Here is a 13,611-nt window from a genome sequence, read left to right on the forward strand (position 1 = left end):
CAGTACACACACACCACCCTGCTGGTCATACAGTACACACACACCACCCTGCTGGTCATACAGTACACACACACACACACCATCCTGCTGGTCATACAGTACACACACACACCATCCTGCTGGTCATACAGTACACACACACACACACACACACCATCCTGCTGGTCATACAGTACACACACACACCATCCTGCTGGTCATACAGTACACACACACCATCCTGCTGGTCATACAGTACACACACACACACACCACCCTGCTGGTCATACAGTACACACACACCATCCTGCTGGTCATACAGTACACACACACACCATCCTGCTGGTCATACAGTACACACACACACACACACACACACACACACCATCCTGCTGGTCATACAGTACACACACACCATCCTGCTGGTCATACAGTACACACACACACCTGCTGGTCATACAGTACACACACACACCATCCTGCTGGTCATACAGTACACACACACACCACCCTGCTGGTCATACAGTACACACACACACCATCCTGCTGGTCATACAGTACACACACACACACCATCCTGCTGGTCATACAGTACACATACAGTACACACACACACACCATCCTGCTGGTCATACAGTACACACACACCATCCTGCTGGTCATACAGTACACACACACACACACCATCCTGCTGGTCATACAGTACACACACACACCATCCTGCTGGTCATACAGTACACACACACACACCATCCTGCTGGTCATACAGTACACACACACACCATCCTGCTGGTCATACAGTACACACACCATCCTGCTGGTCATACAGTACACACACACACACCATCCTGCTGGTCATACAGTACACACACACACCATCCTGCTGGTCATACAGTACACACACATCCTGCTGGTCATACAGTACCATCCTGCTGGTCATACAGTACACACACACACCATCCTGCTGGTCATACAGTACACACACACATCCTGCTGGTCATCCTGCTGGTCATACAGTACACACACACACACCATCCTGCTGGTCATACAGTACAGCTGGTCACAGTACACACACCACCCTGCTGGTCATACAGTACACACACACACACATCCTGCTGGTCATACAGTACACACACACCATCCTGCTGGTCATACAGTACACACACACACCATCCTGCTGGTCATACAGTACACACACACACACACAGTACACACACCATCCTGCTGGTCATACAGTACACACACACCATCCTGCTGGTCATACAGTACACACACACACACACACCCTGCTGGTCATACAGTACACACTGGTCATACAGTACACACACACCATCCTGCTGGTCATACAGTACACACACACACACACACACACACACATCCTGCTGGTCATACAGTACACACACACACACACACTGGTCATACATCCTGCTGGTCATACAGTACACACACACACATCCTGCTGGTCATACAGTACACACACACCACCCTGCTGGTCATACAGTACACACACACACATCCTGCTGGTCATACAGTACACAGTACACCATCCTGCTGGTCACACACACACACACACACACATCCTGCTGGTCATACAGTACACACACACCATCCTGCTGGTCATACAGTACACACACACACCATCCTGCTGGTCATACAGTACACACACACACACACCATCCTGCTGGTCATACAGTACACACACACCATCCTGCTGGTCATACAGTACACACACACACACCATCCTGCTGGTCACACAGTACACACACACCATCCTGCTGGTCATACAGTACACACACACACATCCTGCTGGTCATACAGTACACACACACACCATCCTGCTGGTCATACAGTACACACACACACCATCCTGCTGGTCATACAGTACACACACCATCCTGCCATCCTGCTGGTCATACAGTACACACATACCATCCTGCTGGTCATACCATCCTGCTGGTCATACAGTACACACACACACCATCCTGCTGGTCATACAGTACACACACACACACACCATCCTGCTGGTCATACAGTACACACACACCACCCTGCTGGTCATACAGTACACACACACACCATCCTGCTGGTCATACAGTACACACACACCATCCTGCTGGTCATACAGTACACACACACCACCCTGCTGGTCATACAGTACACACACACCCTGCTGGTCACACACCATCCTGCTGGTCATACAGCTGGTCATACAGTACACACCATCCTGCTGGGTCATAGAGTACACACACACACACACCACCACCTGCTGGTCATACAGTACACACACACACCCTGCTGGTCATACAGTACACACACCATCCTGCTGGTCATAGAGTACACACACACACACACACACCATCCTGCTGGTCATACAGTACACACACACCATCCTGCTGGTCATACAGTACACACACACCATCCTGCTGGTCATACAGTACACACACACCATCCTGCTGGTCTGGTCACACACCCTGCTGGTCATACACACACACCATCCTGCTGGTCATACAGTACACACACACACCATCCTGCTGGTCATACAGTACACACACACCACACACACATCCTGCTGGTCATACAGTACACACACACCACCCTGCTGGTCATACAGTACACACACACACATCCTGCTGGTCATACAGTACACACACACCATCCTGCTGGTCAGTACACACACACCACTGTACACACACACACACCATCCTGCTGGTCATACAGTACACACACACCATCCTGCTGGTCATAGTCACACACACCACCCACCACCCTGCTGGTCATACACACACACACCACCCTGCTGGTCATACAGTACACACACACACCATCCTGCTGGTCATACAGTACACACACACCATCCTGCTGGTCATACAGTACACACACACACACCATCCTGCTGGTCATACAGTACACACACACCACCCTGCTGGTCATACAGTACACACACACACCATCCTGCTGGTCATACAGTACACACACACACACACCATCCTGCTGGTCATACAGTACACACACACCATCCTGCTGGTCATACAGTACACACACCATCATGGTCATACAGTACACACATCCTGCTGGTCATACAGTACACACACACCATCCTGCTGGTCATACAGTACACACACACCATCCTGCTGGTCATACAGTACACACACACCATCCTGCTGGTCATACAGTACACACACACCTACACAATGTGATCTCAAGCTACTGTTACACCCAAACTGGGATGTCTAGCTATTAGTATCACACATATCATGCTGGGCGATAGCATGGGACTTATGACACACACACACGCCAGCCTGCCTGGTTTTGCTAGACAACTAGAAGAACACGCTGGCTGTTCCAAAGGATGAAACAGTGTCACGACTTCGGCCGAAGTCAGTCCCTCTCCTTCTTCGGGCGGCGTTCGGCGGGCGACATCACCGGCTTTCTAGACACCACCGATCCATGTTTCATTTTCATTTTGTTTTGTCTTGATCATACACACCTGGTTTCCATTCCATTCATTATGTTCCTTATTAAACCCTCTGGTTTCCCTCTCTGTTTTGTGCGTTATTGTTTGTCATGTGGGTTCTCGTTGTTCGTGCTGTGGATTATTGTGCTTGTTCCTTGTTGGAATCTTACCTATAATAATAATAATATATGCCATTTAGCAGTACATTTCATGTGTGCATTATTACGTCCCGGGAGAACTGTGTTACAAGCGCCATGCTCTACCAACTGAGCTACAACTGTGTGTACAGAAGACTACCTATTGTTGAGTACATTTTGGATTATTACTCAGAACTGTGTCCTGTGCCTGACTCTGCATTTTTATTTTATTTGACCAACGACCTCACAAACAGCTGATGATCAGGTGTGTATTTTTAAGTTAGTGTTCATCTCTCGTGAGAAAATATATGATCAGATGTGCTACAGAACACAGTATTTATTTCCATCTGTGGACATATTTTACAGGAGAGGTAACGCTGCTTCTCCCAAAGTAGCTTGGACTAAAACATGAAAACCCACTCACTGTGCTCTCTACACGGCTAAAATAAGTTAAGGTGGGAGTTTGGGCAACAACAAAGCATTAGACAGAAATATGGCAACTTTCAAAAGAAGTGTTCGGCATGGCAACAGAGACCAAATGAAATAATCTCCCAACAGTCAAACACAAGCTGTATCAGTGTCCAGGTGTATTATCGGTCCGGTTTTATGAAGACTGGTTTCTCTATGCTTCTGTGTCCCAGTAGGCAGGTTTGGGGTGGCAGGGTAGCCTAGTGGTTAGAGCGTTGGACTTGCAAGTTCAAACCACCGAGCTGACAAGGTACAAATCTGTTTTTCTGCCCCTGAACAGGCAGTTAACCCACTGTTCCTAGGCAGTCATTGAAAATAAGAATTTGTTCTTAACTGACTTGCCTAGTTAAATAAAGGTTAAAAAAAAGGAGGTTTGGACAGACTGTATTTGCATTGGAATTCCACTGGACAAGTAGAACTCCTAGAGAATCCATAGAGACTGAAATAAAGGGATTTGTCTAGTGAGTGTGTAATGTTGTGTAGCAACACAGAGTGTGTAACCTAACCTACACACTATCTACAGAGTGTATATCGTCAGTATATGTCATAATATAGCTGGTAATATAGAGGCACAGTATCGGTAGTCAGTTTTGTTTACTTACTGTAACTCAACTCAATGTCATACACATGGTTGCCCACAACGGACAACCTTCTACATGATCTACTCACTGTTGGTTTCAGAAACAGGGAAGCATTGGTCCACCATGGCCATGTACTTCTCCTCTGTGGTGAGCACAGTGCCTCCTGTTGGTAGCAGCTTGTGGAGAGGGGGCACGCCCTTCACAAAGGTCTGGAACAGAACAGTCATTAGGGCTACTGGATCTTTTTCTGTTATTTATTTAGCTAAAGTATTCATTTTCCGTATGCCACCTATTCACCCATTCAGATAAAATGTTGCCCAATGACTGTGTCCTATCTCATGGTTCCCCAACTGGCAGCTCGTGGGCCCAAATATATACATATATATTTTTATTTTGGAAATCTGTTCCATAGTATTCCCATGGTCGTATACAAATGTAAGGTTTGAAAGTTTTATGTTTTTGTCAAATATTATATCTGTTTGGGCTTCTTGTGGTCAATTTGCAGTCTACAAATGATTTGTAATTATGTTCCAGCCCCCTGACCATCCACTGAATAATTGTTTTTCCTGCATCTGAATCTAGTTGATGGTCCCAGTCCTATATCATGGCTGTTAATAAGACTGTCATAAGAGCGTCCTGCTCACCTCAAAGCTGTCGTGACACTCCAGGCAGTAGTTGGCGCGAACCACCATGTATCTCTCCTTCCACTTCCGGGTATAATCAAAATGGAGGACCTGTTCCTCATACAGCACCTCCCCTGCCTTCGGAGGACCCTGAATAAACAAAGAGATGATGTCATGATGCCATGTCCATCTCCTCAGTGGTAATCAAATCCAAGTTTGAGGCGAAATGCTTATTTTACTAGCTCCTAACAATGCAGTAAAATGTCAAACAAGTATACAAATAATCAAAACGACAACAACAAGAAATCGTGAAATGTTGGGAACGAATCCAATGAACCCAAATAGCACTGTAACAGTAATCCAAATGTAATCTATACGTATGTACACCGTATGAATTTACGGAATAAATACTAAATGACATGGAAAGCAGTAGATATATTAGAATGAGATATGTCAAGAATCCAGTACACACAATATCCTGTAATGACTAAGCAAAAACAGGTTTTATACATTTTTGCAAATTTATAAAAGAATAAACAACTGATATATCACATTTACATAAGTATTCAGACCCTTTACTCAGTACTTTGTTGAAGCACCTTTGGCAGTAATTACAGCCTCGAGTCTTCTTGGGTATGACGCTACAAGCTCGGCACACCTGTATTTGGGGGGTTTCTCCCATTCTTCTCTGCAGATCCTCTCAAGCTCTGTCAGGTTGGATGGGGAGCATTGCTGCACAGCTATTTTCAGGTCTCTCCAGAGATGTTTGATCAGGTTCAAGTCCGGGCTCTGGCTGGGCCACTCAAGGACATTCAGAGACTTGTCTCGAAGCCACTCCTGCATTGTCTTGGCTGTGTGCTTAGGGTCATTGTCCTGGTGGAAGGTGAACCTTCACCCCAGTCTGAGGACCTGAGCACTCTGGACCAGGTTTTCATCAAGGATCTCTCTATACTTTGTTCCGTTCATCTTTCCCTCGATCCTGACTAGTCTCCCAGTCCCTGCCGCTGAAAAACATCTCCACCGCATGGTGTTGCCATCACCATGCTTCACCGTAGGGATGGTGCCAGGTTTCCTCCAGACGAGATGCTTGGCATTCAGGACAAAGAGTTCAATCTTGGTTATATCAGACCAGAGAATCTTGTTCTTTAGTTGCCTTTTGGCAAACTCCAAGCGGGCTGTCATGTGCCTTTTACTGAGAAGTGGCTTCCGTCTGGCCACTCTATCATAAAGGTCTGATTGGTGGAGTGCTGCAAAGATGGTTGTCCTTCTGGAAGGTTCTCCCATATCCACAGAGGAACTCTGGAGCTCTGCCAAAGTGACCATCGGGTTCCTGGTCACCTCCCTGAACAAGGCTGAGGAGTATTTCTGTCTGTAATAAAGCCCTTCTGATTGGCTGGGCCTGGATCCCCAGTGGATGGGTCAGACTCTCATGTGGGTGGGCCTATGCCCTCCCAGGCCCACCCATGGCTGCGCCCCGGCCCAGTCATAAGAAATCCATAGATTAGGACTGAATTTATTTATTTAAATTGACTGATTTCCTTACTGTATGTGAACTGTAACTCAGTGAAATTGTTGCATGTTGCATTTACATTTCTGTTGACTATAAATATGCAGTGTGTATGAACAGTGTAACTAAAATGCAATGTACAGCAGTATAAATAATAGAATGAGCTGTCGAGAATATAGTATTTAAATACACGCTACAAAACCCCATGGCAAAATGGATAGAATTGCAGGAATTTAAGTCACTGAAGACTGGTCCCTTTAATAATGTTTACAGTATATACAGTATAGATACAAATTAGTGGATACACCTGTTAGCCACACCCGTTGCTGACAGGTGTATAAAGCTGAGCACATAGCCATGCAATCTCCATAGACAAACATTGACAGTAGAATGGTCTTACTGAAAAGCGCAGGGACTTTCAATGTGGCACCGTCATAGGATGCCACCTTTCCAACAAGTCAGTTCATCAAATTTCTGCCCTGCTAGATTTGCCCCGGTCAACTGTAAGTGCTGTTATTGTGAAGTGGAAATATCTAGGAGCAACAATGGCTCAGCCACGAAGTGTTAGGCCATACAAGCTCACAGAACGGGACCGCTGAGTGCTGAAGCATGTAAAAATCATCTGTCCTCATTTGCAACACTCACTACAGAGTTCCATACTTCCTCTGGAAGCAACGTCTGCACATGAACTGTTCGTCAGGAGCTTCAAGAAATGGGCTTCCATGGCCAAGCAGCTGCACACAAACCTAAGATCACCATGCGCACTGCTAAAAGTCTGCTGGAGTGGTGTAAAGCTCACCGCCATTGGACTCTGGAGTGATGAGTCACGCTTCACCAACTGGCACCAGCAAACTAATCTGGGTTCGATGGAAGCCAGGAGAACGCTACCTGCCCCAATGCATAGTGCCAACTGTAAAGTTTGGTGGATGAGGAATAATGGTCTGGGGCTGTTTTTCATGGTTCAGGCTAGGCCTCTTAGTTCCAGGGAAGGGAAATCTTAACCCTACAGGATAGAATGACATTCTAGACAATTCTGGACTTCTTGGCAACAGTTTGGAAGGCCCTTTCCTGTTTCAGCATTACACTGCCCCCATACACAAAGCAAGATCCATACAGAAATGCTTTGTCGCGATTGGTGTTGAAGAACCTGACTGGCCTGCACAGAGCCCTGACCTCAACCCCATCAAACACCTTTGGGATGAATTGGAACGCTGACTGCGAGCCAGGCCTAATCGCCCAACATCAGTGCCCGACCTCAGTAATGCTCTTGTGGCTGAATGGAAGCAAGTCCCCGCAGCAATGTTCCAACATCTAGTGAAAAGCCTTCCCAGAAGAATGGAGGATGTTATAGTAGCAAAGGGGGACGAACTCCATATTAATGCCCATGATTTTGGAATGAGATGTTTGACGAGCATGACTTTTGGTCATGTAGTGTATATACATCGAGCAGCAGTCTCTAAGGTGCAGGGTAGCCAGGTATCCGGTGGTAGCCAGATAGTGACATTGTCTATGGTTCAAGGCAGGGTACTGGGCAGAAGCTGGCTAGTGATGACTGTTTTAACAGTCTGATGGCCTGGAGATAGAAGCAGTTTTTCTGTCTTTCAGTCACAGCTTTGATGCACCTGTACTGTGTCCGCCTTATAGATGTTAGCTGGGTGAACAGGTCGTGGCTCAGGTGTCTGAAGTCCTTGATGATCTTCTAGATGTTAGCGGGGTGAACAGGTCGTGGCTCAGGTGTCTGAAGTCCTTGATGATCTTCTTGGCCTTCCTCTGACACCGGGTGCTGTATACTGTATGTCCTGCATGTAAGAAGTATGCCCCCGGTGATGCGTTGGGCTGACTGCACCACCCTCTGGAGAGCCCTGTGGTTGCGAGCGGTACAGGAGCCATGACAGGTGGTGATACAGACTGACAGAATGCTCTCGATGGTGCATCTGTAGAAGTTTGTGAGGGTCTTAGGGGTAACGCCAAATTCATTCCGCCTCCTGAGGTTGAAGGGGCACTGTTGCGCTTTCTTCACCACGCTCTTTGTGTGAAGGGTCTATTTCAGGTCCTCATCGATGTGCATGCGGAGGAACTTGAAGCTTTTGACCCTCTCCACTGCACCCACGTTGGAGAGCGTGCTCTCTCTGCTGTCTCCTGTAGTCCATAATCAGCCCCTTTGTTTTGTTGACTTTGAGGGAGAGGTTATTTTGCTGGCAGCAGTCTGTCAGAGCTCTCACGTCCTGCCTGTATGCTGTCTTGTCGTTGGTAATCAGGCCTTCAACTGTTGTGTCATCAGCTTGGAGAGCACTATGGTGTTGAAGACTGAGCTGTAGTCAATGAACAGCATTCTTCCATATTCCTCTTGTCCAAGTTGGATAGGGCAGTGTGCTGGGCAATGGCAATTGTGTCGTCTGTGGATCTGTTGGGGCGGTATGCAAATTGTAGTGCGTCTTCTAGGGTGTCGGGTAAGGTGGAACAAAGGAGGCTGGTGGGAGGAGCTATAGGAGGATGGGCTCATTGTAATGGCTGGAATGGAACGCAGACACGTGGTTTCCATATGTTTGATACCGTTCCATTTATTCAATTTCAGCCATTACAATGAGCCCGTCCTCCTATTGCTCTTCCCATCAGCCTCCACTGAGGTGGAGGTGATTTGATCCTTAACTAGCTTCTCAAAGCACTTTATGATGACAGAAGTGAGTGCTTCGGGGCGATGGTCATTTAGTTCAGTTACCTTCGGCTTTCTTGGGTACAGGAACAATGGTGGACATCTTGATGCAAGATGGGACAACAGACTGGTATAGGGAGAGATTGAATATGGTCTGCACATACTCTGAGGACAGTTTGGGATGCCGTCTTAGCCGGCAGCCTTGCGAGGATTAGTACGCTTAAATGTCTTACTCATGTTGGTATCTGTACTGATGGCGTAAAAGCCTTGACAGGGAGACAAAGTAGAGGGGTAACGTGCTTGCAAGCAGTTGCTCCCGACGCCACTTGGGTACACTGCAACATCCACCAAAAGGCTCTTGCTGCCAAAGGAATGTCTGACAGCTTGAAAGACGTTTTGGACACTACAGTGAAAATGGTTCAGCAAGGCCCCTGAACTCTCGTGTATTTTCTGTACTATGCAATGATATGGGCAGCGACCATGTAACGCTTTTACAACATACAGAAGTGCGCTGGTTATCAAGGAGAAAAGTATTGACACGTTGTTTTGAATTGAGAGACGAGCTTAAAGTTGTCTTTACTGACCATTTTCACTTGTCTGACCGCTTACACAATGACAAGTTTCTCACACGACTGGTCTATCTGTTTTTTCTCACCTGAATGATCTGAATCTAGGATTACAAGGACTCTCCGCAACTATATTCAATGTGCGGGACAAAATTGAGGCTTTGATTAAGAATTTGGAGCTCTTCTCTGTCTGCATTAACAAGGACAACACACAGGTCTTTCCATTGTATGATTTGTTGTGTGCATATGAACTCAAGCTTACAGACAAGGTCATATGTGATATTGCGAAGCACCTGAGTGAGTTGGGTGCGCAATTACACAGGAACTTTCCCAAAATGGATGACACAAACAACTGGATACGTTATCCCTTTCCTTCCCTGCCTCCAGTCCACTTACCCATATCTGAACAAGAGAGACTCATCGAAATTGCAACAAGCGGTTCTGTGAAAATGTCATTTAATCAGAAGTCACTGCCAGATTTCTGGATTGGGGTATCCCAATCAGAGTATCCTGCCTTGGCAAATCGCACTGTTAAGACACTGATGCCCTTTGCAACCACGTACCTATGTGAGAGTGGCCCTCACTAGCATGAAAACTAAATATAAGCACAGACTGTGTGGAGAAAATCATTTAAGACTGAGACTCTCCAATACAACCCAACATTTGCAGAGTTATGTGCATCCTTTCAAGCACACCATTCTCATTAACCTGTGGTCAGTTATTCACAATTTTTGATTAACAAATAAGGTTTTATATGTAAGATGGTTAAACTAAAGCGCAAAATAATTTATTTTCTTTATATTATTGTATGTGTCCTGGTCCTATAAGAGCTCTTTGTCACTTCCCACAAGCCAGGTTGTGACAAAAACTCAAGCTCATTCTTATGTTTAATAAATGTATCGTATAGTGTGTGTGTGGCAGGCTTACAATGATGGCAAAAAACAACACTTGAGAGTAAGCTGTCCCTGGTGCTAGAGGGGGTACAGCTGGAGGTTGAATGTTTAAAGGGGTACGGGATTATAAAAAGTTTGGGAACCACTGTGTCAGACCAACGTTGAACCGTCCTTACCATTGGTGCTTCCTGCTTAAGTTTCTGCCTTTTGGCAGGGAGGAGCAGAATGGAGGTGTGATCCGATTTGCCGAAGGGAGGGTGGGGGAGGGCCTTGTAGCTGTCCTGGAAGGGAGGCGTGTTCTTTCTACGTCAATGGAGAGATCCATTGAACACACACACACACACAAAACCTCCTTACCCTTTGTTTGAGTAGCTGTTTTATTTTCTCTTTCTGTTGCTCCAGCTCATCCTGGACTTGGGAGAAGAAGACCACAGAGTACTGTCTCCTGTAGTGGGGACTGAACTCCTTCAGCTCTGCGTCCGCACAACCTATTAACAACAACACACAGAAATACAGTAACTATTAGCATTATACAGTAGTAGCAGATAACAGAAATAGCTATGGTAATTCGGTCTAGGGGGGTAGTATTAGTAAGGAAGTGGACAGGGAAGATAAGATCAAAGAGCAGGAAAAGGAGAAGTTCTGATGAGGCTTACTTCATAGACCTTGATTCAGCTTTAAAACTCCTGTGCCTCTGACTGTAACTCCCGCTTTGCTCATCAGTATTTTTCCACTGTGAGCTCTGCCCGTACCGTATCGTCTTACACAACACCTAGACTGCCAGGGAAGTCACTCAAGCCCTTCACACTGACAGACACAAACCAGGTGACATCATAGGGACTGTAGCCTATGTAGGGAATCACAGCACACAGAGCTTAGAGACCACATACGGCAGTCGTTACTGTTCATTACACCCCCTCTATCTCTACTCTCTCTTTCGCTCTTTCTCTCTGCATGAGTAAGTAATTGGGTGTATGTACTGGCCCAATCAGACTGTCTTTCTCTGTGCAGAGGGCCATGCGGTGCTCCAGTCCAAGGCCACCAGACTACCCTCTCAGCATCAAGCAGATCCCTTACACACACACACACGCGCGTGCGCGCACACACACACACACACACACACGCGCGTGCACACACACACACACACACACACACACACACACACACACACACACACACACACACACACACACACACACACACACACACACACACACACACACACACACACACACACACACACACACACACGCTGCTCTACCTCTCTCTGCTGAATGTCAGATCAGACGACTACACACAAACAGTCTCCCATTTCACTTTAGTTTCCACTTAATCATTCCCAGGCAGATCCATGAATATGGATCTAGTTCTGTGGAAAAGCAAAACAGACGGATAGAGGTATGGAGGGAGGGCCTGTGACTCTGTCAATAACAGCATCCTTGCCCAGAGATATTCCATATACTAAGACTGAATCTGTCAGCAGTGCTACAGGTCTCAGAGATCATATTGCTGTACAAGATTATCTAGATGTAATGAGTGTGTCTGTAATGAGTGTGTCTGTTGACTGCACTGTCATTACCTCAGTGTGTAATAGCAGGATGTGTTACAGAAGATACGGAGTGTGTGACCACAGAGCTCAGTGTATCACTATGGAAACAGTTTCATTTTTGAAAAACCTGCTACAGTACAGAACAGCTAAACCCCTCTTTTACCTACTACAGTACAGAACAGCTAAACCCCTCCTCTACCTACTACAGTACAGAACAGCTAACCCCTCCTCTACCTACTACAGTACAGAACAGCTAAACCCCTCCTCTACCTACTACAGTACAGAACAGCTAAACCCCTCCTCTATCTACTACAGTACAGAACAGCTAACCCCCTCCTCTACCTACTACAGTACAGAACAGCTAAACCCCTCCTCTACCTACTACAGTACAGAACAGCTAAACCCCTCTTTTACCTACTACAGTACATAACAGCTAAACCCCTCCTCTACCTACTACAGTACAGAACAGCTAAACCCCTCTACCTACTACAGTACAGAACAGCTAAACCCCTCTTTTACCTACTACAGTACAGAATAGCTAAACCCCTCCTCTACCTACTACAGTACAGAACAGCTGAACCCCTCCTCTACCTACTACAGTACAGAACAGCTAAACCCCTCTTTTACCCACTACAGTACAGAACAGCTAAACCCCTCCTCTACCTACTACAGTACATAACAGCTAAACCCCTCTACCTACTACAGTACAGAACAGCTAAACCCCTCTTTTACCTACTACAGTACAGAATAGCTAAACCCCTCCTCTACCTACTACAGTACAGAACAGCTAAACCCCTCCTCTACCTACTACAGTACAGAACAGCTAAACCCCTCTACCTACTACAGTACAGAACAGCTAAACCCCTCCTCTACCTACTACAGTACATAACAGCTAAACCCCTCTACCTACTACAGTGCAGAACAGCTAAACCCCTCTTCTACCTACTACAGTACAGAACAGCTAACTCCCTCCTCTACCTACTACAGTACATAACAGCTAAACCCCTTGTTTACCTACTACAGTACAGAACAGCTAACTCCCTCGTTTACCTACTACAGTACAGAACAGCTAAACCCCTCCTCTACCTACTACAGTACAGAACAGCTAAACCCCTCTTTTACCTACTACAGTACAGAACAGCTAAACCCCTCCTCTACCTACTACAGTACAGAACAGCTAAACCCCTCCTCTACCTACTAC

At 46.3% G+C, this 13,611-nt stretch overlaps 1 protein-coding gene and 1 long non-coding RNA gene across 4 annotated transcripts in view; both read right to left on the minus strand.

Annotated features, from left to right (window-relative positions):
• niban1a (niban apoptosis regulator 1a) overlaps nucleotides 1-13,611 on the minus strand; it is a 33,576-nt gene that overhangs the window by 12,387 nt on the left and 7,578 nt on the right. For 2 of the 3 annotated variants that reach the window (XR_008065201.1, XM_052463741.1), the window contains exons 2-4: nucleotides 11,219-11,349; nucleotides 5,264-5,392; nucleotides 4,708-4,828 (exon numbers count right to left, since the gene is read on the minus strand). Coding sequence is in view for 2 of the 3 variants with exons in the window: in XM_052463741.1 (XP_052319701.1) it covers nucleotides 4,708-4,828; nucleotides 5,264-5,392; nucleotides 11,219-11,349 (381 nt within the window). In the remaining variant the exon portion in view is untranslated. Of the gene's footprint in view, nucleotides 1-4,707; nucleotides 4,829-5,263; nucleotides 5,393-11,218; nucleotides 11,350-11,517; nucleotides 11,611-13,611 lie in introns of those variants that run through there. The other variant, XM_052463747.1, reaches the window with a different exon arrangement.
• On the minus strand, nucleotides 582-2,950 carry LOC127907628 (uncharacterized). The gene is made up of 3 exons (XR_008065202.1): nucleotides 2,832-2,950; nucleotides 1,780-1,874; nucleotides 582-886 (listed from the first exon to the last, which is right to left on the minus strand). It is a non-coding gene; the product is annotated as an uncharacterized LOC127907628 (long non-coding RNA).

The sequence above is a fragment of the Oncorhynchus keta genome, chromosome 1 (genome assembly GCF_023373465.1).
Source record: "Oncorhynchus keta strain PuntledgeMale-10-30-2019 chromosome 1, Oket_V2, whole genome shotgun sequence".
NCBI classification, from domain to species: Eukaryota; Metazoa; Chordata; class Actinopteri; order Salmoniformes; family Salmonidae; genus Oncorhynchus; species Oncorhynchus keta.